Here is an 18729-nt window from a genome sequence, read left to right as displayed (position 1 = left end):
GAACCTGCAGCACTTACTAAGGGCTTGAGATTGGGCTTTCCATTGCAAAAACCTTAGGCGATTTGTTATGACTACTTGTATAGGCTAAGCAGATCTAATTCCAGAGCACAGTCAGAGGATGCTTGTTTTGCTTAACACATTTTATAAAATATTTAACTTTTATAAAAATGTACATAAATAAACTTTAAAAGATATTTGCAGTAAAGGCTCCTTCCTATTAATTTCTGTTTTGATAAAGAAATGATGCATGAGGGGAAAATTGTTAAAGATGATGGACATCCACATTTGGGTTTCTAGCCTCTGTAATCTTCAAGACTATCTTCCAGAAAACAGGTAGCCACTATATCACGCCTCACACGTTTTCATTTCAAGAGATCACATTTTCAACAGGGGCAAGTTCAGCTCCTTCTAGTGCTTCATGGCAGACCGTCAATAAAGTAAGGTACTTCAGAATCCCTCATTTCTTTTAAAAATGTTGGCACTAACACCTAAACTTCAGAAGTCCCTAATTCTGAAAGATGCTGACTATCAGCAAGTGGAGTTATGGCTGTAATTCGATTCTAATTTCTGTGCTCAGAGTGTTAGATGGCAAAACAGAGTTAGTAGTGTAAAAATGCTGTTCATGCCATTATCTACAGTAATTCTTTCAGATTCAAAATAAAATACTGAGTGATATTTTGGCTTTAGGTATTGGAAGAGTCCAAATGTCTTGTGCGGAGCTTCCTGAAATCCGGACTTGAAGATGTGAATGAGAAAGAGTGTCAGATGTTAAAACAGCTGTGGAGTTCTTCCAAAGGACTGGATTCATTGTTCAGCTACTTGCAAGACAAAATTTATGAAGTCTGATGTCTTGGCCTAACTTAAAGAGAAAATGCTCCACTTGTGAACCGAGTCAAACATTACCTGTGTTTGAAAAGCAGAGGCAATGCATCAGTGAGGAGTTTGTGACGGTGTATCCTAATACATATGGTTGTGTCAATTTCCTTGTGAGCTACACAGCTGCTTGTAGCTGGTTTGATTTTGTGTAACCGAGAAGTAGGCAGGCTTGTTCAGTGCACGTAATCTCTGCAGAGGGCTGCATCTTTCACATTGCTCATCCAGATAAAAGTATACATTCCATGTGCTGAGAAGCACCACTGAGGCCCAATAAGGCATACCATCTGTAATGATTTATTTTGTCTGTCCTTCTTAACTTATTCTTGCTGTTGCAACACATCTGGGCTGACACAGAGGGCTCAATCTAAAAACTGGGTCGGCACGATATTTTGTAGACCCAAACACCATGCTTTAGAAATATTTTAATTATTTTTTTCTAAGTTCTAACAGTGTAATGGAAAAATTTGATAATTTATATGTATAATATGTAAAGTTAGCTTTACAAAAACTACTAGGATTTTTTTCTTTGTTGAATTTATTTAACTTATTTATTTTGTGTTCATATTCAGCTGTTTATTGATCACAGATCTTATTTTCATACTTCCCTTGACTGAATTAATGGCATCACATGAGAATGCAAACACATTTTTAGCAAAATGTGTAGAAAAATAAAGAATATATAGAAAACATACAGAATGCTGTGGAGAGTAAAAGAAGCAGCCATGTGCATGCTCCTCTATGTATAAAATTGTATGAAATAGATTCATTTGCCAGGGTTAAGGGAAAAAAAGTGGATTCTGAAACAGTGAGTCCCCCTTAAGTCTCTCTTCTCTTTCTGCCTTCTTGAGGAGCACTGAAGGGCTTGCCAACAAGATGCTTTATTTACGTTTACTATATTCCTGTTAGCCAGATATCAGTAACAGGGTGAGTGGTGCCGTTATGTGGCATCGTACTGTTTTTCAGGTTTAAACATCCCCTTTTGGTCTGAAGTCTAAAAGCAAATCCTTATGAGCCTTAGTCTAGTTGCCCGATTCCTCAGGTGTGAGATAATTTCTGCTCTGGAGGCCTTTGGGTGTGGGCCAACAGTTTATACAAGGTGCTAGGCATTGAACCAAGTGGAGGGAGAGGTTTTGTTTCGCTTTTCCCAGCTCTCCACATCTGGCCACCCCACCATCTGTTACAAGAACTTACGGCTATCCATAAAAGCAGTCCACAATAAACGACAAAAATCCAATCTGCTATTTTAGAATGTGATCCCAGTACTTTTCAGTGACACTGATTTCAGAACACTGGATCTTTTCTCAGTTCTTTCTTGCTAGTAAGGCAATTAATATGGAAATAACACAAGCATGCTCTGTGACTTCACCTGCCATTTAGTACGCCCAAATTAAAACCTCTTGAAGCAGAAGCTTTGCACATTTGTTTGCTTTGTAATTTGTGTACTTGCTCTCCATCCTTGAGCTCAGTGACTTGCTTCTTGGTTTAAACCTCTGCAAATGAGGCTGCTAGGTTTTCTCCCTCCTGGTCTTTCCATGAAGAGTTTTAACAAAGCCTTTGTGAAGTTAACAAACAGGTGATTATAGTAAACAGTAGCCTTCAACACATTAATGTAACATTTCTTTTTCCACAAATAATTAGAACAGCTGTTCTATGGCCTAATTGTACCACTGAATTTTAAGGAAATCATTACCCTAGAGGCAGAGGTTCTCATGGAAATTCTTCATTAAAAAGACAAAATCTGGCTTCTAATTAGCCTGTTTTAAATGTTTTCAAGAAAACCTTACCAAAACAAGTAACTTATTTTTAAAGAACTCTTTCGATAACTATTTGAAGTGATAGATGCACCACTTGTTTTATACGAAGACTTGCTTATTTCCACAACCTGCCAGCCGTGCCACAGAGCGCGTGCGCAAAGACTTGGTTGGCTCAAGGCCACAGGACCCCCTGCTATGCCAGTATGTGCACGTGAGTCACTTGTATGGCAGTCCCATTGAAAGGAGAGGGATTACTCAAGTGAAAACCACTCACATGCATACGTGTTTGCACAATCAGGCCTCCAGCATATGACTTCAGAAAAAAAAAGAAAAAAAAAAGCAATGGAAAGTACCGTGATTCCTCAGTTTCCTTTATTTCCTTTATTCCCGTCCAGAGAGCCATAACTCCTAGTCATGTGTTAATAAGATATTAGGAAGTTTATTTCAATACTGTGCTTGGGTTTTGTAGATTAATATAGAAAATTGCTCAGCAATGTGAAGGTATGCTTTCCATATGAGATTTTCAAACAGAGAAGAATCGTAAGTTGTTAGACCTCTAAACTGCATCATTTCATCTGAATTTTCAGATATCTGTATCTTAGCATTTTTTATGACAAAGGAATGGTTGAAATACATTTTCTATAATTATTTTTCCATTAAAGCAAGCGCTAACCATAGTTAACATTTTTAATTATTCATATCTATACAGTTACAGTCTAGTTTTCATGGAATCTATTTTCCCTTCAAAAAAGAGTAATAACAATGTCAAAAGCTTCTTTTCCAGTATTTAAAGATCAGAATCAATTTTCTCTTGTGTTTCTGTCCTTGCTAGGTATTCAGATATCTAGATGTACTGTACATATTAGTCTGGGTACCTTTACTAATATTCACAGTATTTAAGAGTATAAATGCAATTTGTTGTTAAGTATGTTATTTTATCCGTGTAAATTGTTTTGTACAATCTTTAAAAATCTACAGTTTTGCATTTGTAGATATTAAAGGTAAGCAATTTATTTTGTGTTGTCCTGCATGTATATTTTTGCTGTAGATAAGTGTTGCTTAGTTTACTATTTCAGTACATTTCTGTTTAAATGAATAAGCTTACAAACTTTAATACAGTATATATTTTCAGAATATAAACTTTTATATTTCTGTCGTAGGTTAGGGTATGCGTTTTAGGCAATCTTTTTCACTACTATTAACTGTTCTTTTAACCTATAATATAATGGTTTTGTGCCAATAGTTTTTCATTAGAATAAAATGCTCTTTTAATGTTAGGGATGAAGAGACAATTTTGGTTGGGGTTTGTTTTATTTTGGTGGGGTTTTTTTATTATTTTGCCAGCCTGTACAGTTTTAAATGTAATTTATAAATGTATTGCATTTGTGAATAAGCCTTACCATTAGGTACAAGAAATCTTTAAAGCTACATAATTGCTTATGTAGTGCTAAGGACTTCCCCAAATAATTGCTGTAAGAAAGTTAGCAAATCAGAGTACAGGGCCTTAAGTTTTTCTTGTGAAAAGGATAATACGGGTTGTTTGTTTTGAACAACATAGGTAGACTTGTCAGCATGGGCTTTGTTATATATAAACTGTGCATTTGTGCTCCCAACCACAGTAGTTTAATCTCAGGCTTTGTGTGGCTGGGTCTATAAAAGTCAAATCTGGCTAAAGCCAGCACTCTTTAGGAGACACTAAAGAAGTTTACATAAGAGACTTATAGACAATCTTATCATAGTACATTTGGGTACTCGGTATCCTAGATGTGTTCTCTGTGTCTGCCCAATTAACCGTATGTTTTAAGCCATATTAAATCTCTTTACTGCTATTTTAAATACTACAATGAAAGTCATTCACTAGCTTGCTTACTCACAGACAGAATTTCAATTTTTAGTGAATAAAAATATTATGCCTTCCATAAAAACAAAGGACCAAAGAATTGCATTATTCTAACAAAGCATTAGTTCCTTCGCCAGTGAACTAGTTTGACATTTGTACTGGAGATCAAATAGTCTCTTTCTGCTACAAACACTGCATTCTCATCCATGTCAAGTGTAAGGGGAAAAGAGGTATCCACTGACCTATTGGGAAAGGAGTGATGTTCAGCTAGGATGGCATGTCTATTGGTAAGGCTTATTACCAAACCTCTGAGATGAAGCAAAGAACCAAAAATTCACAAATTATGTCAATGTAAATTTATTTTCAGAACTTGCACAAATAATTAATTGTAGAACTTTGCAAATTAGGCCCTTAAGTTATTTTGTCAGAATGCCATGGAACAGACTAAAACAGTTTCTAATATTTGTAATGAGTACATATTATAATATTATAAGGGTACAGGCACCCCTATATCACAGTGTTGTAAATATTTTCTGAAACTGGTACAGTACTGAGGGACTTGTATCTTCTGATATATCAAATATTGACTGTCTAGATCAAATTGTACACAATTTATTTGTTGATGGTCCTGTAACTAGTGTATGGACACATTTCTGGGTGCCTTAGAAGTTGTATTTTTCATGTGTGTTAATATGCAGTATTTATACATTGTGAGAAGCTGCTTTGAATAAAAACATCGAAACTTCATTTCAATGCAGTGATTTTCAATTTTACATAATCAGAATGACAGACCCTTGTATGATATATGGTAAAGCTAATTCATGGACTCACGCCTTTTAAAAGAAAGCAGGCATACAGCAGGCTTTTTAAAAGAAATTAAACTTAAAACTGGTTTTGTTTTCAAATGGCAAAGAACAGGGCACTAAAAGACAGTGCAGTAAGAACTCTCTGAAATTATTCATCATGATACATCTCATTTATCATCTCATTATCAAATCCAAGAAAACTACCGAGAACTGTCTTATAAATACACTTCTAGGACATCTTCTCCACCGTTATTACTTCCACTATTTGATATGTGCATGTCACCTACAGCATATCTGCCCAGAACCAACTACTGCATACAGCATTTTGGCTCCACGTGAGGGAATTTGATTTTGAAGCGCTATTTGGCAGGGAGGCCAAGATTCAGCCCAGAACCCCCTTGGTGCAGTGTGAAGCTGGATCACCCCGAGGTCCTGCATGGTTATAGGTGGCAATCCTTCCATCGGGTCTCTTGTATACAAGGTGATCATTTCGCTGTAGCGTCCATGAATGCTGTTTCCAGTCATGTATCCATGATTAAAAAAGTAACTGTAAATTAATTCTGTAATTACTGTAAGGATATTTTTCCAGGGATCCAGTGTAACCCAAGCCACCTATACAACAAGGTCTGAAAAAACAACCTACGCTTCATTCGAAGGACAACAGTTATGTTCTAGCAGTTATATTGGTTAGTTTTAAACTTGCAGACACTGTTAGTAAAAACTGTGGTTAGCTATTTAGAGCAGAGGATTGAGCACTTTAGTCTTGCTTCACCATCAACAAATCCAATTATTTATTACAGTGACTCTTGTCAGGAAACAACTTACCGTAGCCTGCACTGGACAGTAAGCAATGTGCATATGATAAACAGAGTATGATACCTTTCTTGTCTAACAGTTCTATTGATAAGTTTTGGTCTTAACATAAATCGCCAACATGTGAATTTTACTTCAAATAACTCATTTTTAAAGGAAAGCAAAAATTCTTTAAAATTTAAAGATTCACCCAAATATTTTGTCAAGTGAAGGTTTTTTAAAGCAAGATAAATGTTAGTCCTTGTTGCTGTAAATTAATATATGAACAAACTACATGGAAGAGGCATCCATTAAGTAGATATAAAGAAAATCTACAAATTTAAGCAGACAAAAGACTAGTCTATGAATTGCATGTATAAAAGAATGGGCAAGTATTAATACCACTTAGAATATAAAAAGTATTCAAACAGATCAAAGCCCTACATAAACTAACACATGCCCTTCCTCATTTTGAGTTTTGAATAACAGAAACATTATTGCATATGGAAAGAACAAGGAAAGGTTCTGAAACATGAACAGCAAATGAAAGCACGTGAGAAAACCAGGACACCATTTTAAAGACTCTGGGACTTTTAAGCAAATCAGGTCTCAGAAGTCAGACTGGGGACAGTTTGGTTGAGGAGGAAGAAGTCAGAGGGTGAAATTCTGGGCCCATTAACTTCAGGAATTCACCTCTCCCTGGTGCCTTATTTTTCATGAAACCACCTCAGAAGATTATAAAATTTAATAAAACATAATGCATCTGTTCACGACTCTGATGTCTAACTTATCCTCAATACCAATCTACAATCATAGCACGGAGTTTCAAATTGCTAAGAAAGCCAGACTAACAGCCCATTCTAGAATTCAAACCATTTGAATTGTGCTAGCACCACTTTGCTTTAATTTATACTTTTTCCTTGGTTTAACAAAATTTGCTTATTACAGCTGTAAAATAATAATAGAACCATGAAAAACCTTGTTGAATTCCAATTATTGAGTCCATCTGGCTTGACACAGTAATTTTCACCTGGAACTGTCAAAAGTACTATGGGAGAAGGAGATTTTCATTTTGGAAAGAGGAAAAAGTTTATTGTTTAATAACTTTAAAAATCCTAAGCTAAACTGTATCACCTTTCCTTATCCCTTCCTGTCACTAGTGTCACTTGAACAAACTCTGTGGATCTAAGTCAAAAGCCACTCAGATCAATGAAGATCCTCCTACTGACTCTGTTGTTTCTAGGTCAGCCTCAGTGGTTGACAGATGCCACAGCAAACTCCTTCACCATAATAGTACAGGGAATATCATGTAGCCACCTTCTTCGAAAAATAGTATGGCACTGATCAGAAAGACATAATTAGCACAGGAGACAGGGTTCTCTATCCTTAGTTGAAAATTTAACCACAGCGTCTAAGAAATTTTCAATAAAATTCAACATTTTCAATTTTATCCCTGACTGTTGTTACTAGAAAGACATGCTCTGCTGTGTTTTAACCTTCCCCAGCTCTTCAGACACATTTGTCGGCTTGGATTCTGGATGACTATGTAACATCTGTGAAACTTATTTTGTACATTGGTTATAGAAATGTGTTGGTGAACAACTATAAAGAGAAAAGTGAAAATGCTCTTTGCAACCAAGAGTCATGTTTGAAATGGGCTCAGATGTTAGATAAAAAGCTGCATCTAACATTAGGGTTTCTATACTGAAAAATGATTTAAACACTAAGTGGCAATCTTGACTTGTTAGAATTAAGTTAATTACTGTCATCTAGACGTAAGTTATTCACAGTCATCCCAAAATGTGTTTGTGATGTGTCTGTAAATAAGTGCTACATACACCACTGTCCTTCCAGCCCTCTGGTTAGCAATTACATATGCTGCCTACCAGGTTCTAGGGTATTCCCTTTGTACAAGGGGTTCATTAAATGGATAAAGGCATTCACAGAAAATTCTGCCCGTGCCTAATTATTCAAGATCTGCATTATCTTAGCCTCTCACTTGTTTATTTTGTATGCAGCTGCAGCGAGTTGTTTGTCAGGGACTCGGACTCCAAGTCCACTTCTTGCCCATTAGGCTCATAATGAGCAACAACTCAAAACTCCTGCCAGCTGAGCTGCCGAGGGATTCCCTACTGTTTCAAGGGTAAAGGTCAGATGAGCACGGCTTTGCTGATCAGCAGCAGCATGCCCACTGGTTGGAGTGCAGGATCTGGAGTCAACAATTGCTCGACCCTGATCCTCTATTTCTGAAAGCAAGCCTTAATAATATCAGTGGTCCAGCCCTCTGTGGGTTTTCCTGCCATAATGACCTTTCATCACGCCTTTGCATAGGGCTGCTCCCTGGAATGACACCTGAAAAAATGTAAGGTATTAACTATAAAGCAACCTGCATGTTCCTTACGCCAGTGACCAGACCATCTGAAAAAAGCAATGGACAAGGTGATTGTAATTCCCATACCAGCCTGAGCACTACGCTGTGCCTAGCTTAATCAGACCAGACAAACAAGACATTCTGTTTTTCATGTATTTACATGTAACAGGATAAAACAGACTTATTTTCCCCAATGCTAATGTGATGCCAGTTGGAAAGAAATATCCCAAAACATATCAGACCTGATAGGATTGCTCTTCCATACATGGCTGTAACTGGTTTGAACACAAAGATACTCTCCCTCTCTAAATGACGTTTCTTAAATAAACCCACTTTCTCAAAAAACCTGTTGAAAGATTAAACTGAGCTTTAAAGAAGTAGGCTGCGATATAGCTAATTTGAAAGGCTAAAACTTTTCCCAACCGTTTCAAGTATGAGAAAATCCAACAGCACTCTATTTGCGATTCAAGCACTTGGTAAACATACTGCACAACTGTACCATGGCTGTGTGCCAACAAAATGGTGAGTCAGCAGGCAGGGTACGGAATCAAGTGTCAAGAATGCATTTAACCCTCACTCCAGAGAATGCTTTTCTTACAAACAGAATGAAAAATTCCATAAAAAAAAAAAAAAAAAGGTGGAATTTTTTTCTCCATTAGTACAGGCAATTATCTCAATTGTCTTCCAACTTACAGAAGCTCTCAAATTTTACATTAGGACAAATGCTTAAGAAAATAGCAATCGGCAAACTGATAAGAAAGAGGTTCATAAACACGTTATCAGTCTGGTCCTATGATCCTTACTCTGACAAAGTAAGGCTGAGTGCAGAAGGGTTTCATGGGAGCATTAGATCTATAACACTAAAACCTGCACACGTAGAAAAAGGAGTAGATTTCCTAAAGAAAATACAGCTCAAATGACCTGTCATACTCCCAAAGGAGTATCTGTGCATGCTACTTTGCTTCACAGTGTTATTGTGGAGTGTTTGATGAAATCATGAGATTTCCTAAATCATTTTAAAATTAATCCCTCTTAAGAAATTCCCCACTGAAGCATCACTTTGCATGATGACCCTAGATATTCTATTCAGAATAACAAAAAAGGATGAAAAGATCAAGGATTTAAAAAAAAAAAAATATTTGAACAATATTTGAAAAAGGTCCCAGTCTTCCACCTGAAAATTTGAACACTCATTTACAATGTTGTTAAACACTGTCAAACCAGAATGGCAGCATTTTATACCTACTTTCTTAGGTACTCCTCACAGGTGTAAATAACCACATTGGACACCTGTGGAGGAGGGGAAAGGGAAAAAAAAAAAAGACTCTAGTTATTACTTCACAGTGTTAGTTAAGGGTAATTATAGACCAGCTGTGAATTTACAGCTTACCCCCATTAAGGAACAGCTACAGCTTCCAGTTAAAGGCTGAGAACAGCTAGCTCTGCCATACCTCTTGCTGCTCAGTCCTACAAACGCCTACACAAATGAATAATTCTTTTTATACATCTTGCCCCACTGAACTCCACAGCCTGAGCCGTCTTCTACAGGAACTCAACTCACAGCCAGTAACGTCCCTTTAATGTTATTATTTGTCCTGCCCTGGATTAAGCCTGGGCTGTGAAACTATGGAGATAAGAATTAGTTTGTACAGACATCTAAAGTACAACCAGGGTAGAAATTCTAACAGTTTCCCTGCCCAAATCTATGAAAGAATTTTTCTCCCATCTAACAGCCCTCATAAAGCCTAAGCCCAAAGTTTAGACAAAACCAGTCACCTATGGCATTAAGACACAAGCCCTGCCAAACCCTGCTGCAGTGACTGAAAAGACTTTTACCCCAGCCTTCACCCCTGTCTTTCTGCCAGATGTCAGCAACCATAGCAGGGACTGCAGATTAGACAGCTGTCTCTGCAACAAAGAAGATAAATTTGAGCTACGAGCTCAAACGGTTGATCTAGGATACTTGAAAGATGGCAACCTCCCACAGAGGAACACAGCAGCAAGGAGGAGGTTATCTCTTCAAACACTGCATCCCCATTCACCATGATCTTACGGCCTGGAAATACAGAAGTATGACTGAAGAATAACTTTGATGCGAAACCAGTGTTGCTCACTGTGAGTGATTCTGTCATGGTTTACACTTGACTTACACAAGCATAAGAACAGAATAAAGTCCTACAGAACTTCAGTTCTGAACGCAAATTCCCCATGTATGCTGCTAAATTCCTCCATCTGACATTCATGAAGAAAGAGGAATGTAGAAGATTGTCAGCTTGCAGTATATGGAAGGAAATCATGACACATCTTTCCTGTATGCAGAAAGTTCTAAGTAATCTTCCATCATTATCCCAGCACTAATTCCCAGAAATCCTGCAGAGCTCCAGAACTCTCTAGAGCACTATTTCACTTTTTTAAAAAAAATAAAAATCCAGTTACAAATAGAAAATTATTTGCCCATTCTTGCACTCCCATACCCAAACACCCTTTTGGTCTTCTGTGTGTACATTCCTGGGAAATGCTAACATCTGCAGGTTATACCAGTTTACGCTGCTTGCAAACATATTGAACAAATCAGAAGAGTAACAGACCAAATGAAAGGGGCACATGCAGTGGCACCACAAGACTAATACAGTTGTTGATTTAGCAGCAGAAAAATCTGAACACTTTACAACTTGGTGGTTCGTTGTATAAAGGCTCTTCACCCATATAAGAATGTGAATTATTGTTGAGAATTTTATTTATATAGACTGCATTTTTTATACAGAAAGCATAAGCAGATACTGGTTTAAATAATTTCAGATACTCAGCACTAAATAAGTGGCTCACTTTCAGGAAACAACCAAGAAAAAACATTCCACAGAATGTCATATATTCCTTCAAATGTGGAGTTACATTTCATCAGGAGGGATGCTTAAGTGGAGTAAGTCTCAGTATGGGGACTGTTTTCAGCGATAGTTGTTAATTAAGTAGTAAAATACTAATAAAATGTTTAGTCAGCTTGCATTTAAGTAGCACTATAATGATACATAACTACTAAAAAAGAGTGCAAAAACTGTTCTGCAATCGGCTGCATTCAGTTTTCATGCACTGTGCAAATCCATTTAAAAACAGAAAGGATTCCAATGTCCACTATACAGTGGCCAGCATACAGGCAAGCTGTGAAACTTATGCTCTGAGTCACAGAGGAGGGGCTTTTATTTAAAAACATACTTTTAAGTTTCTTTAACAGGAGCTACAGAAGTTAAAATAAAAACATAAATTTAAAAAAATTGAAATATCCAAAGTGCTGAAAAAAAATGCAACAAGTACAAAGGCATGCCACCATAAATGGACTGGAATTACATCATAAATGAAAAAAAAAATGAATCATATTCTCAACACATACAGGAACAAATAAACACACAGCAGCAGTGAGGCCAGCAGCTCTTCTGCACAGTCATAATTAAAAACCACCAGGAAAACAAGGAAGAGCCTGTCAGGAAGCACACACAATACAGGCTGGCCACGCCACGGGTGACACAGCAGAAACGTGTCCCCAGCACCACACAGCAAAGGGTTAGACATTCGATTCAGAAGTGAACCTGGTGGAAGAGGCACCAAAACGTTTTGCTGCAGCTAGGTATGGTGAGAGAGGTATAATGCTGTGTGTGTAAGCAAAAAGTGCAGTCAGCAAAAGAAACCCGGCACAGCCAGGATTAATTTCAACTGAAAGAAAATGCAAATATTTAAAACTGAAAAATGTGTCAATGAAGATAAAGGCTCAGGGGAAAAAAGCATAAGGATAAAGTTGAAATACAGTCCCACAAAACTGCCATCATAGCAGAAATTAAATGAAATGTACTGGAGAGAAAAATATTTCCAACTTAGATATAATTTATATTATTATCTTTAGAAGATAACAACCAATAACACCAAGTACAGAGACATTTTGATTTTCTAACAGCTCCTCTTACTGATGACAGTAGTTCTTTACTTGTGGTATAAATGCAGTAAGTAGCTGACAGTCCAGCATGTCCCAAAGTTGCTCACAGAATCTTTATACTCTTTATAGATCTTTATATTCCTCAGCAATAGCCATTGGTGTCTTTTAGACTAATTAACGATAGGCTGCTGCGAACATGGGCCCTTGTTCCAGAAAAGGTACTCTTTGTTCTTATATCAAATTTAAGTAACGCTCATATAATTATCACAATGACAAATAGTTTATAAATATACCTAATAATTTTGAAAACTTATTTTTATTTTAATCTGTTAAACTAAAGCTTGGCAGGCCCTTCCAATCTAAATTATTTTATGATTTGCAAACTAACGTGGTACATCTCAGCACCATTAAAACCCTCAGATTTCCTGAGGCCATAGTTCCACTTGTTTTTAAGACAACCTGTGGAACGACCTGTTGCAACAGGGCTCCTTCCAAGTCAAAGAAAACAGGGTATCTCCTCATGCAATTCTTTCAAAATTTGCATCAATGGAAATCAAGTACCAAATTTACATAGCTGCCTTTGAGAACCTGTCTTTTGTGTCTTCACTGCCAAGTTTTCAGTGTTTAGGCAAAGTCTTTGCTCAGAATTGTGCCAATAATCCCTTTAAAAACACAAAAATGCCTGCTTTTATGAGCACTGGATAGCTCCAGAATGTCCACCAAGGTAGCATTTTGAGCATGTGCTCAGTAATGCAGCTTTCAGGCAGTCATATTCTTAACATCTGTAACTGCCATATGTTTAAAAACATTCCTTCTTGAAAATAAGCCTTCATATCACTTTACAAAACAGAGGTAGGCTGAGATACGGGATTTGCAGAGGCTTGGATTACTTTTGCCTGTGTATTACTTGCATATGATCTACAAAAACACTAAATCACAGTTTTGGTTTTTTAATTAAAGCAGCTGACCACAGGTTATACACAAGAAAATAATTATGTTTTTAAAACAGGAGGAAGGCCTTGTTCATTTGACAAGAACAGTAGATTTTTCAGAGATTCAAATCTTACCACTAGAAAAATAGGTCATCTTCAACTGACATGAAAAGAATTACAACCAGCCAAGAACAAAAAGCCAAACCCACATGCTTGGGGTGAGGTTCTCACCCTGTAAGTCAATTAATGCTCTAAAATGTTCTCATTTCTATTCTGCAAGACCTCCCAATTTTCACTGTGTAAAACCTGTGCTTTGAACATTAAGGAAGATGACATTTATATTATGGGAGTATGATATGCAGCGGGTTAATGTTCTACTTTGTGAACAGATTACCAAGAAAGAACCTTCCCTTTTCATAAAAGCCACTTTTTTAATTTGGATTCAGAAAGCTGATTTCACCATGTAACTGAGTCATCAAGGAGACCGCTGAGCAGCAGCATCAGCCAAGAAATTGATTAATTACATCTGCCGCTGCTCAGTCCTGCACCTTACTTTTGCTCAAACCCATTTGTACTTAGTCGCCATATTGTTCGGGACTTCCCTGGGACAACATGCACCACCGTTTGTTTTCCAGATGTTGTGCCGATCCACAAAGCGACACTGCTGAAGCAGGACAGGAACCTCATTCCCACCCTCCCAGACAAGTGCCCTGACATGTGCCCTCTCTCACTGGCTTTCTGAACATTTACCTGCTCTTTGCAAAGCAGAACAGTTTCAATGGGAGGCACTGAGAAAGCCTTCCTTCACTTCTAAGTATCCTGTTCATCATTTGGGATATACTTTGGGATGATGCAGGAGGTAGATTCAAATCCATCGAGTAGATGAGGGCATTACAGCTACACCGCCCACACTCCATATTCTGGAAAAAGGCTGTGACATTTGAAAGAAGCAGACAGCATCTCTTCATTGGCCATATATTTTTGTTGAGCTTTCCTGCTTCGTTACTGATCCTTCACTCTAACCTGGTTAGATACCTCAGCACCTAACTTGCTGTGTATCACGTAAACCCTCAGATTCAGGGATTGCAATGCTGGCCAATACAAGATCTACATTAAGTGTGTAGATTTAGTCCACAGACTCAGTTCTTCAAGTTTTACAGAAGGAAGCTTTGATTTGAGAGATTGTTGCAAGACAGGCCCCTAGAACCCAGAAGTTCATTTTCTGCAGAATTCTATGTTATATTTTTAGAAGAATTATGTCCTTCTTTATTTCATGTGGTATTATATATCCACTGCTTAGCTACAAAGCAGGATGTTACATGCTGTTAACAGCAGTGTAAGTTAAATTCAAGGAACCTTCCCAGACTGATTAGTAAATAACACTAAATCATGTAATAAAAATAAAACCAAAACCAAGTAGAAGCCTTATGGTACTGCATTGTCACTACAAACTGACAAATGGATCGTGATAATATGTATACAGTCAGAGATCAGACATAGTGCTCATATGTATATAATATAGCCAAGCAAAAAGGAAAAATTCTCTCACTTAAGAATTCCTAAAACTGAGTGCAGAGTGGGCAAATTCACTGGGTCCAATGTGGCAGCAAGGTGACCAGTAACACCCAAATCTTTTTGCCTTCTTTTTCTTTTTCTAGACTTTGGCATTGGTAGATGTGGTGCTAAGGGACATGGTTTAGTGGTTGACACGGCAGTGTTAGGTTTACAGGTGGACTTGATGATCTTAAAGGTCTTTTCCATTCTAAATGATCCTGTGATTCTATTACAATAGAGATGAGATCCCAAACACAGGTTTGGCTCAGTTGCCAAGATGCTGTGCTAAGACAAACAAAGACGTAACTCCTGTCCCAGAAGAAGGAAAATTCACCATCAGGAATGCAGAGTTATAAATACAGATACATGGAAATTTAATATTGACCTTGCTGTACTAAAATCAATGTGAGATTTTTCACCAACTTGAATGAAAATAAGATCAAGCCCACAGATGGGACATATGCCAGTTTTGCTCATTAGACTCTACCTAGCCTTTGCACAGTGCCATTTATTACAATGATCACACTAGAGGGAGGTCTTCAGGATCAATACAAAGCAGAAAGAGGCACAGTAAATTTGTATAAGATTTAAAAATGGGGTTTGAGGCTGGGGACCAAGAGACAAGGAGACAGAAGACAAGTAGCAGCTGATACAAATCATTACGACTCCAAGAGAACTGTGAAACAATGTCACAAACACAGGGCTTAGAAACTAACAGGGTAAAGCACAAAAAAAGAAGACATTGAAGATGAGGCTTTACTACAAGAAAAGAGGATGGCTGAGTGCATTTTCTTATTAAGGTAATAAGGGGAAATCAAATGTTTCTCAAAATCGAGACTTGGAATTACTCAATGCATCTATGGTTTTGTTGTCAGCCCGCAGAGTGAAAAGTATTAGATATGAGAGCTTTTAGTGATTTGAAGGGAAGTAGAAACTAGCCTAAACATGAGGCATGGAGTAATGCACTGATTAATTTACTTAGTATTTCAAAGTCCATAAACAACAATTGTTAAAATAACCACAGAAATTTAAGGATACTGAGAATTGAATGTTCTCAGAGTACACAATGACATTAACAAGCAAACAAGCAGTTAGTGGGTATCACATGATTGACTTTTTTAGTTCATAGTTATGAACAACATTTGATTCAAAAAATATAAAGATACTTCCACTGTGACCGACAGCAAGACAAATGAATTAGGGGCTGCAAGCCAAAGAGTCTACTTTATCTCAAGAGAAGGGTTGCTTACTCATCTCTAGTCAACAGCCCCTTTTAAAAATACTGGAAGTATTGGGTGGAATTTAAATTATTTGTGAGGGTGGAAGACTGAGAGGTTTTCGTACACGACCAGTCATTTACCAGAAAAATATCAGATGCTCTATTGCATTGTTTCATTATATTTACAAGAAAATTATTTTTTCCCCAAATTAAACTCCAGCCGATACAGCTGAACTCAGACACATCACAGCAGATGGAATTTGCTCTCCCCTCTTTGCAATGTAAGTTTGTTGCAATTTACTATTTACTTTTCCTCTGGTCATATGTGCATTTCTGAATGAATCGGTACATTCCAATCATTCAAATGAATCAGTTCATACTTGAAAGTTCAAATGAATTCAAGTGAATCAGCCAGCTTATAGAAAGAAAACAAGTAAGTAGGTTACGGTGGTAAGATTAGTTACACAAATTCTCTGCTCCAGCAAAACATACAGTGTGACCTATTAACTCCTTTTGGTCTCAATCTGCAAAGATATTTAAGTCCTCTTCACTGAAATCCCCTAAACCAGATTGTATCAATGAAGCACCTTACTGCACCATCAGTTTCCCCTTCCATCCAAATTATCACACTAACCTCCAAAACTGTGCTCAACTGATCAAGTCAAGAAAGAGACAATAAAAACATAAGGCTTTTTAAAAGCTCACATACCAGGGGGAAATGGAGACAAATTTTTGTTCTATACATGTGCACCACTCTACGCTTAAGTGTCTTTCAGAGATGCTAAGGTTCCTCTGAAAAATAAACAACATCACACAGGCTAACCATTCATCCACACATGAGACATACTCAGATTTCCAGCTCCACAGTTAAGTAAATGCCAAATAAAGTGGCTAAGAAATTAGTCATGGAGCAAGTATATTTGTAAATAAATAATACATATTGCATGAATGGTGTCAACAAATCTCTCTTTGGAAAGGGCATAACTCTATATGGACTGAGAGCAGTGATAAAACATAGGCTAATTTCCACAGGTCAGGATTAGACCCTTGGACCTTCTAATGAAAACCTAGATATTTTAACTTGCACTGGACCAGACCCTCAGCAGATACCAGTCAAGCAATCTCTACAGGAAATTTACCAAGGATATACAGAAAGAAAAATTAAAAAGAAAAGAGAAGTCCCAAAAGTCCTTTACTGTAAAGTCAGATGCTATTTGTGGATGGTGGGCAAACCTCAGCATTTAGCTCCAATATAAGGCAGATAGGGAGTACATATTTTCATCTGGGCACAACTCCCATTTTACATTAATAAACTGGCTCTTTTTTTGTAAACAGAATCAATATCCTGTTTAAAAGTGATTCTCAGAAGAGCAGGAAATTAGAAAACATTAGTGTTAAATTCATCAGCGTTCTGTTCATGAAATATTGTTAATGTTAGCGGGATAAATTTTGGTTTGTTTTTTCAATGTATATACACATGTACACTGAAAACATTACCCTAAACACATGAACTATGTGCTCACTTGAGACATACAAAAGCTACTTATTTCCTTCTTATTAGTGGTGATTCCATGAACACTAAACAAGTGCAATTTCTCCTTTCAGGAATTATGAATTTAAAATATGATGTTGAATCATACAGAATAAGTTTCTTTTTGCTCTTTAGTATTTCTTAACAAATTGGATGTGCCTCTAAAAGTAAGGGTGGGGGGAAAAAACATATGGGGAAGCAGAGATTTCCTAAAACATTTTATTATTGGCATGCCAAATCCCCATTTCCCTGTCCTTGTCAAGAAACTTCAGAGATTCAAATGACTTCAATTACATCACTGAAGGCATTCTAGACCTTGGCTTGCATTTTTACATAGCTAAGGAATTTCTAAGCTCTCTACAGTTTTCCTTTTGCAGAAGGGTAAAAACTGTTCCCAGTTTAGAAGAAGATGTATCCAAGACCAAGAGAGGCCTCCCTGGGGAAAGAGCAATGAAAGCAGGGACAAGGAGGGAGGCCACAAAAGTAAAAGGGGGTGAAGTTTTGAGGAACAAAATGTCCAAAAAGATCAGCAATGTGGTTTGGCTTGTCACCCTGATTAATATTAAAACACTCGGAAATTATTATATGGTCTAAACATAGATAAGAAGTGTGGACAGAAGAGAGGAAAAGAAAGATTTTTCAGTCTTTCTCAAAATTTAAAATCCTACAAAATCATCTTCTAAGATGAGAAAAAAAAATTGCTGAAAAGAAATTGCTTTATAAAACAGGCTTACTGTGCAAGCCTAAATTTAACTATAGCATTCATTACCAAACACATTTTAAAATACATCACACCCAGGGAAGGTTACTTCTAGAAGATATTACTTCTTCCATCTAGACTGTCATTCTCAACCTCAAAACTTTGCTTCCTTACTGCATCAAGCTATTTTAACTTTTGAACTGAAGAGCTTCAGGTTTTTTGGTATGATCTATGAGGGAAGATACACTTGAGAAGAATACGTCGGAAAATATCAACTGCATAAACCAAACACTGAATAACTCCAGAATTACTTGCAAGACTGAAGTGCCATTTTATTTACTGAGCTTTTTCCCTTCTGTGTTTGTACATTCACGAACAGTAACTTTTTACAAGGTCTACTGGAATGCCAGTGTGAGAGTTCAGAGTGATACC

At 37.1% G+C, this 18729-nt stretch overlaps 1 protein-coding gene and 1 long non-coding RNA gene across 4 annotated transcripts in view; one reads left to right on the top strand and one right to left on the bottom strand.

Annotated features, from left to right (window-relative positions):
* CDYL2 (chromodomain Y like 2) overlaps window positions 1-5217 on the top strand; it is a 61991-nt gene extending 56774 nt beyond the window's left edge. For all 3 annotated transcript variants that reach the window (XM_056360659.1, XM_056360658.1, XM_056360660.1), the window contains exon 7: window positions 688-5217. In XM_056360659.1, coding sequence (XP_056216634.1) covers window positions 688-846 — 159 coding nt within the window. In that variant the 3' untranslated portion in view covers window positions 847-5217. The remainder of the gene's footprint in view (window positions 1-687) is intronic.
* The window catches only part of LOC130159254 (uncharacterized), a 95956-nt gene that overhangs the window by 51744 nt on the left and 25483 nt on the right, over window positions 1-18729 (bottom strand). The window lies entirely within an intron of this gene.

Source organism: Falco biarmicus, chromosome 15, assembly GCF_023638135.1.
Source record: "Falco biarmicus isolate bFalBia1 chromosome 15, bFalBia1.pri, whole genome shotgun sequence".
Lineage (NCBI taxonomy): Eukaryota > Metazoa > Chordata > Aves > Falconiformes > Falconidae > Falco > Falco biarmicus.
This window is presented reverse-complemented; position numbering and strand designations above follow the sequence as displayed.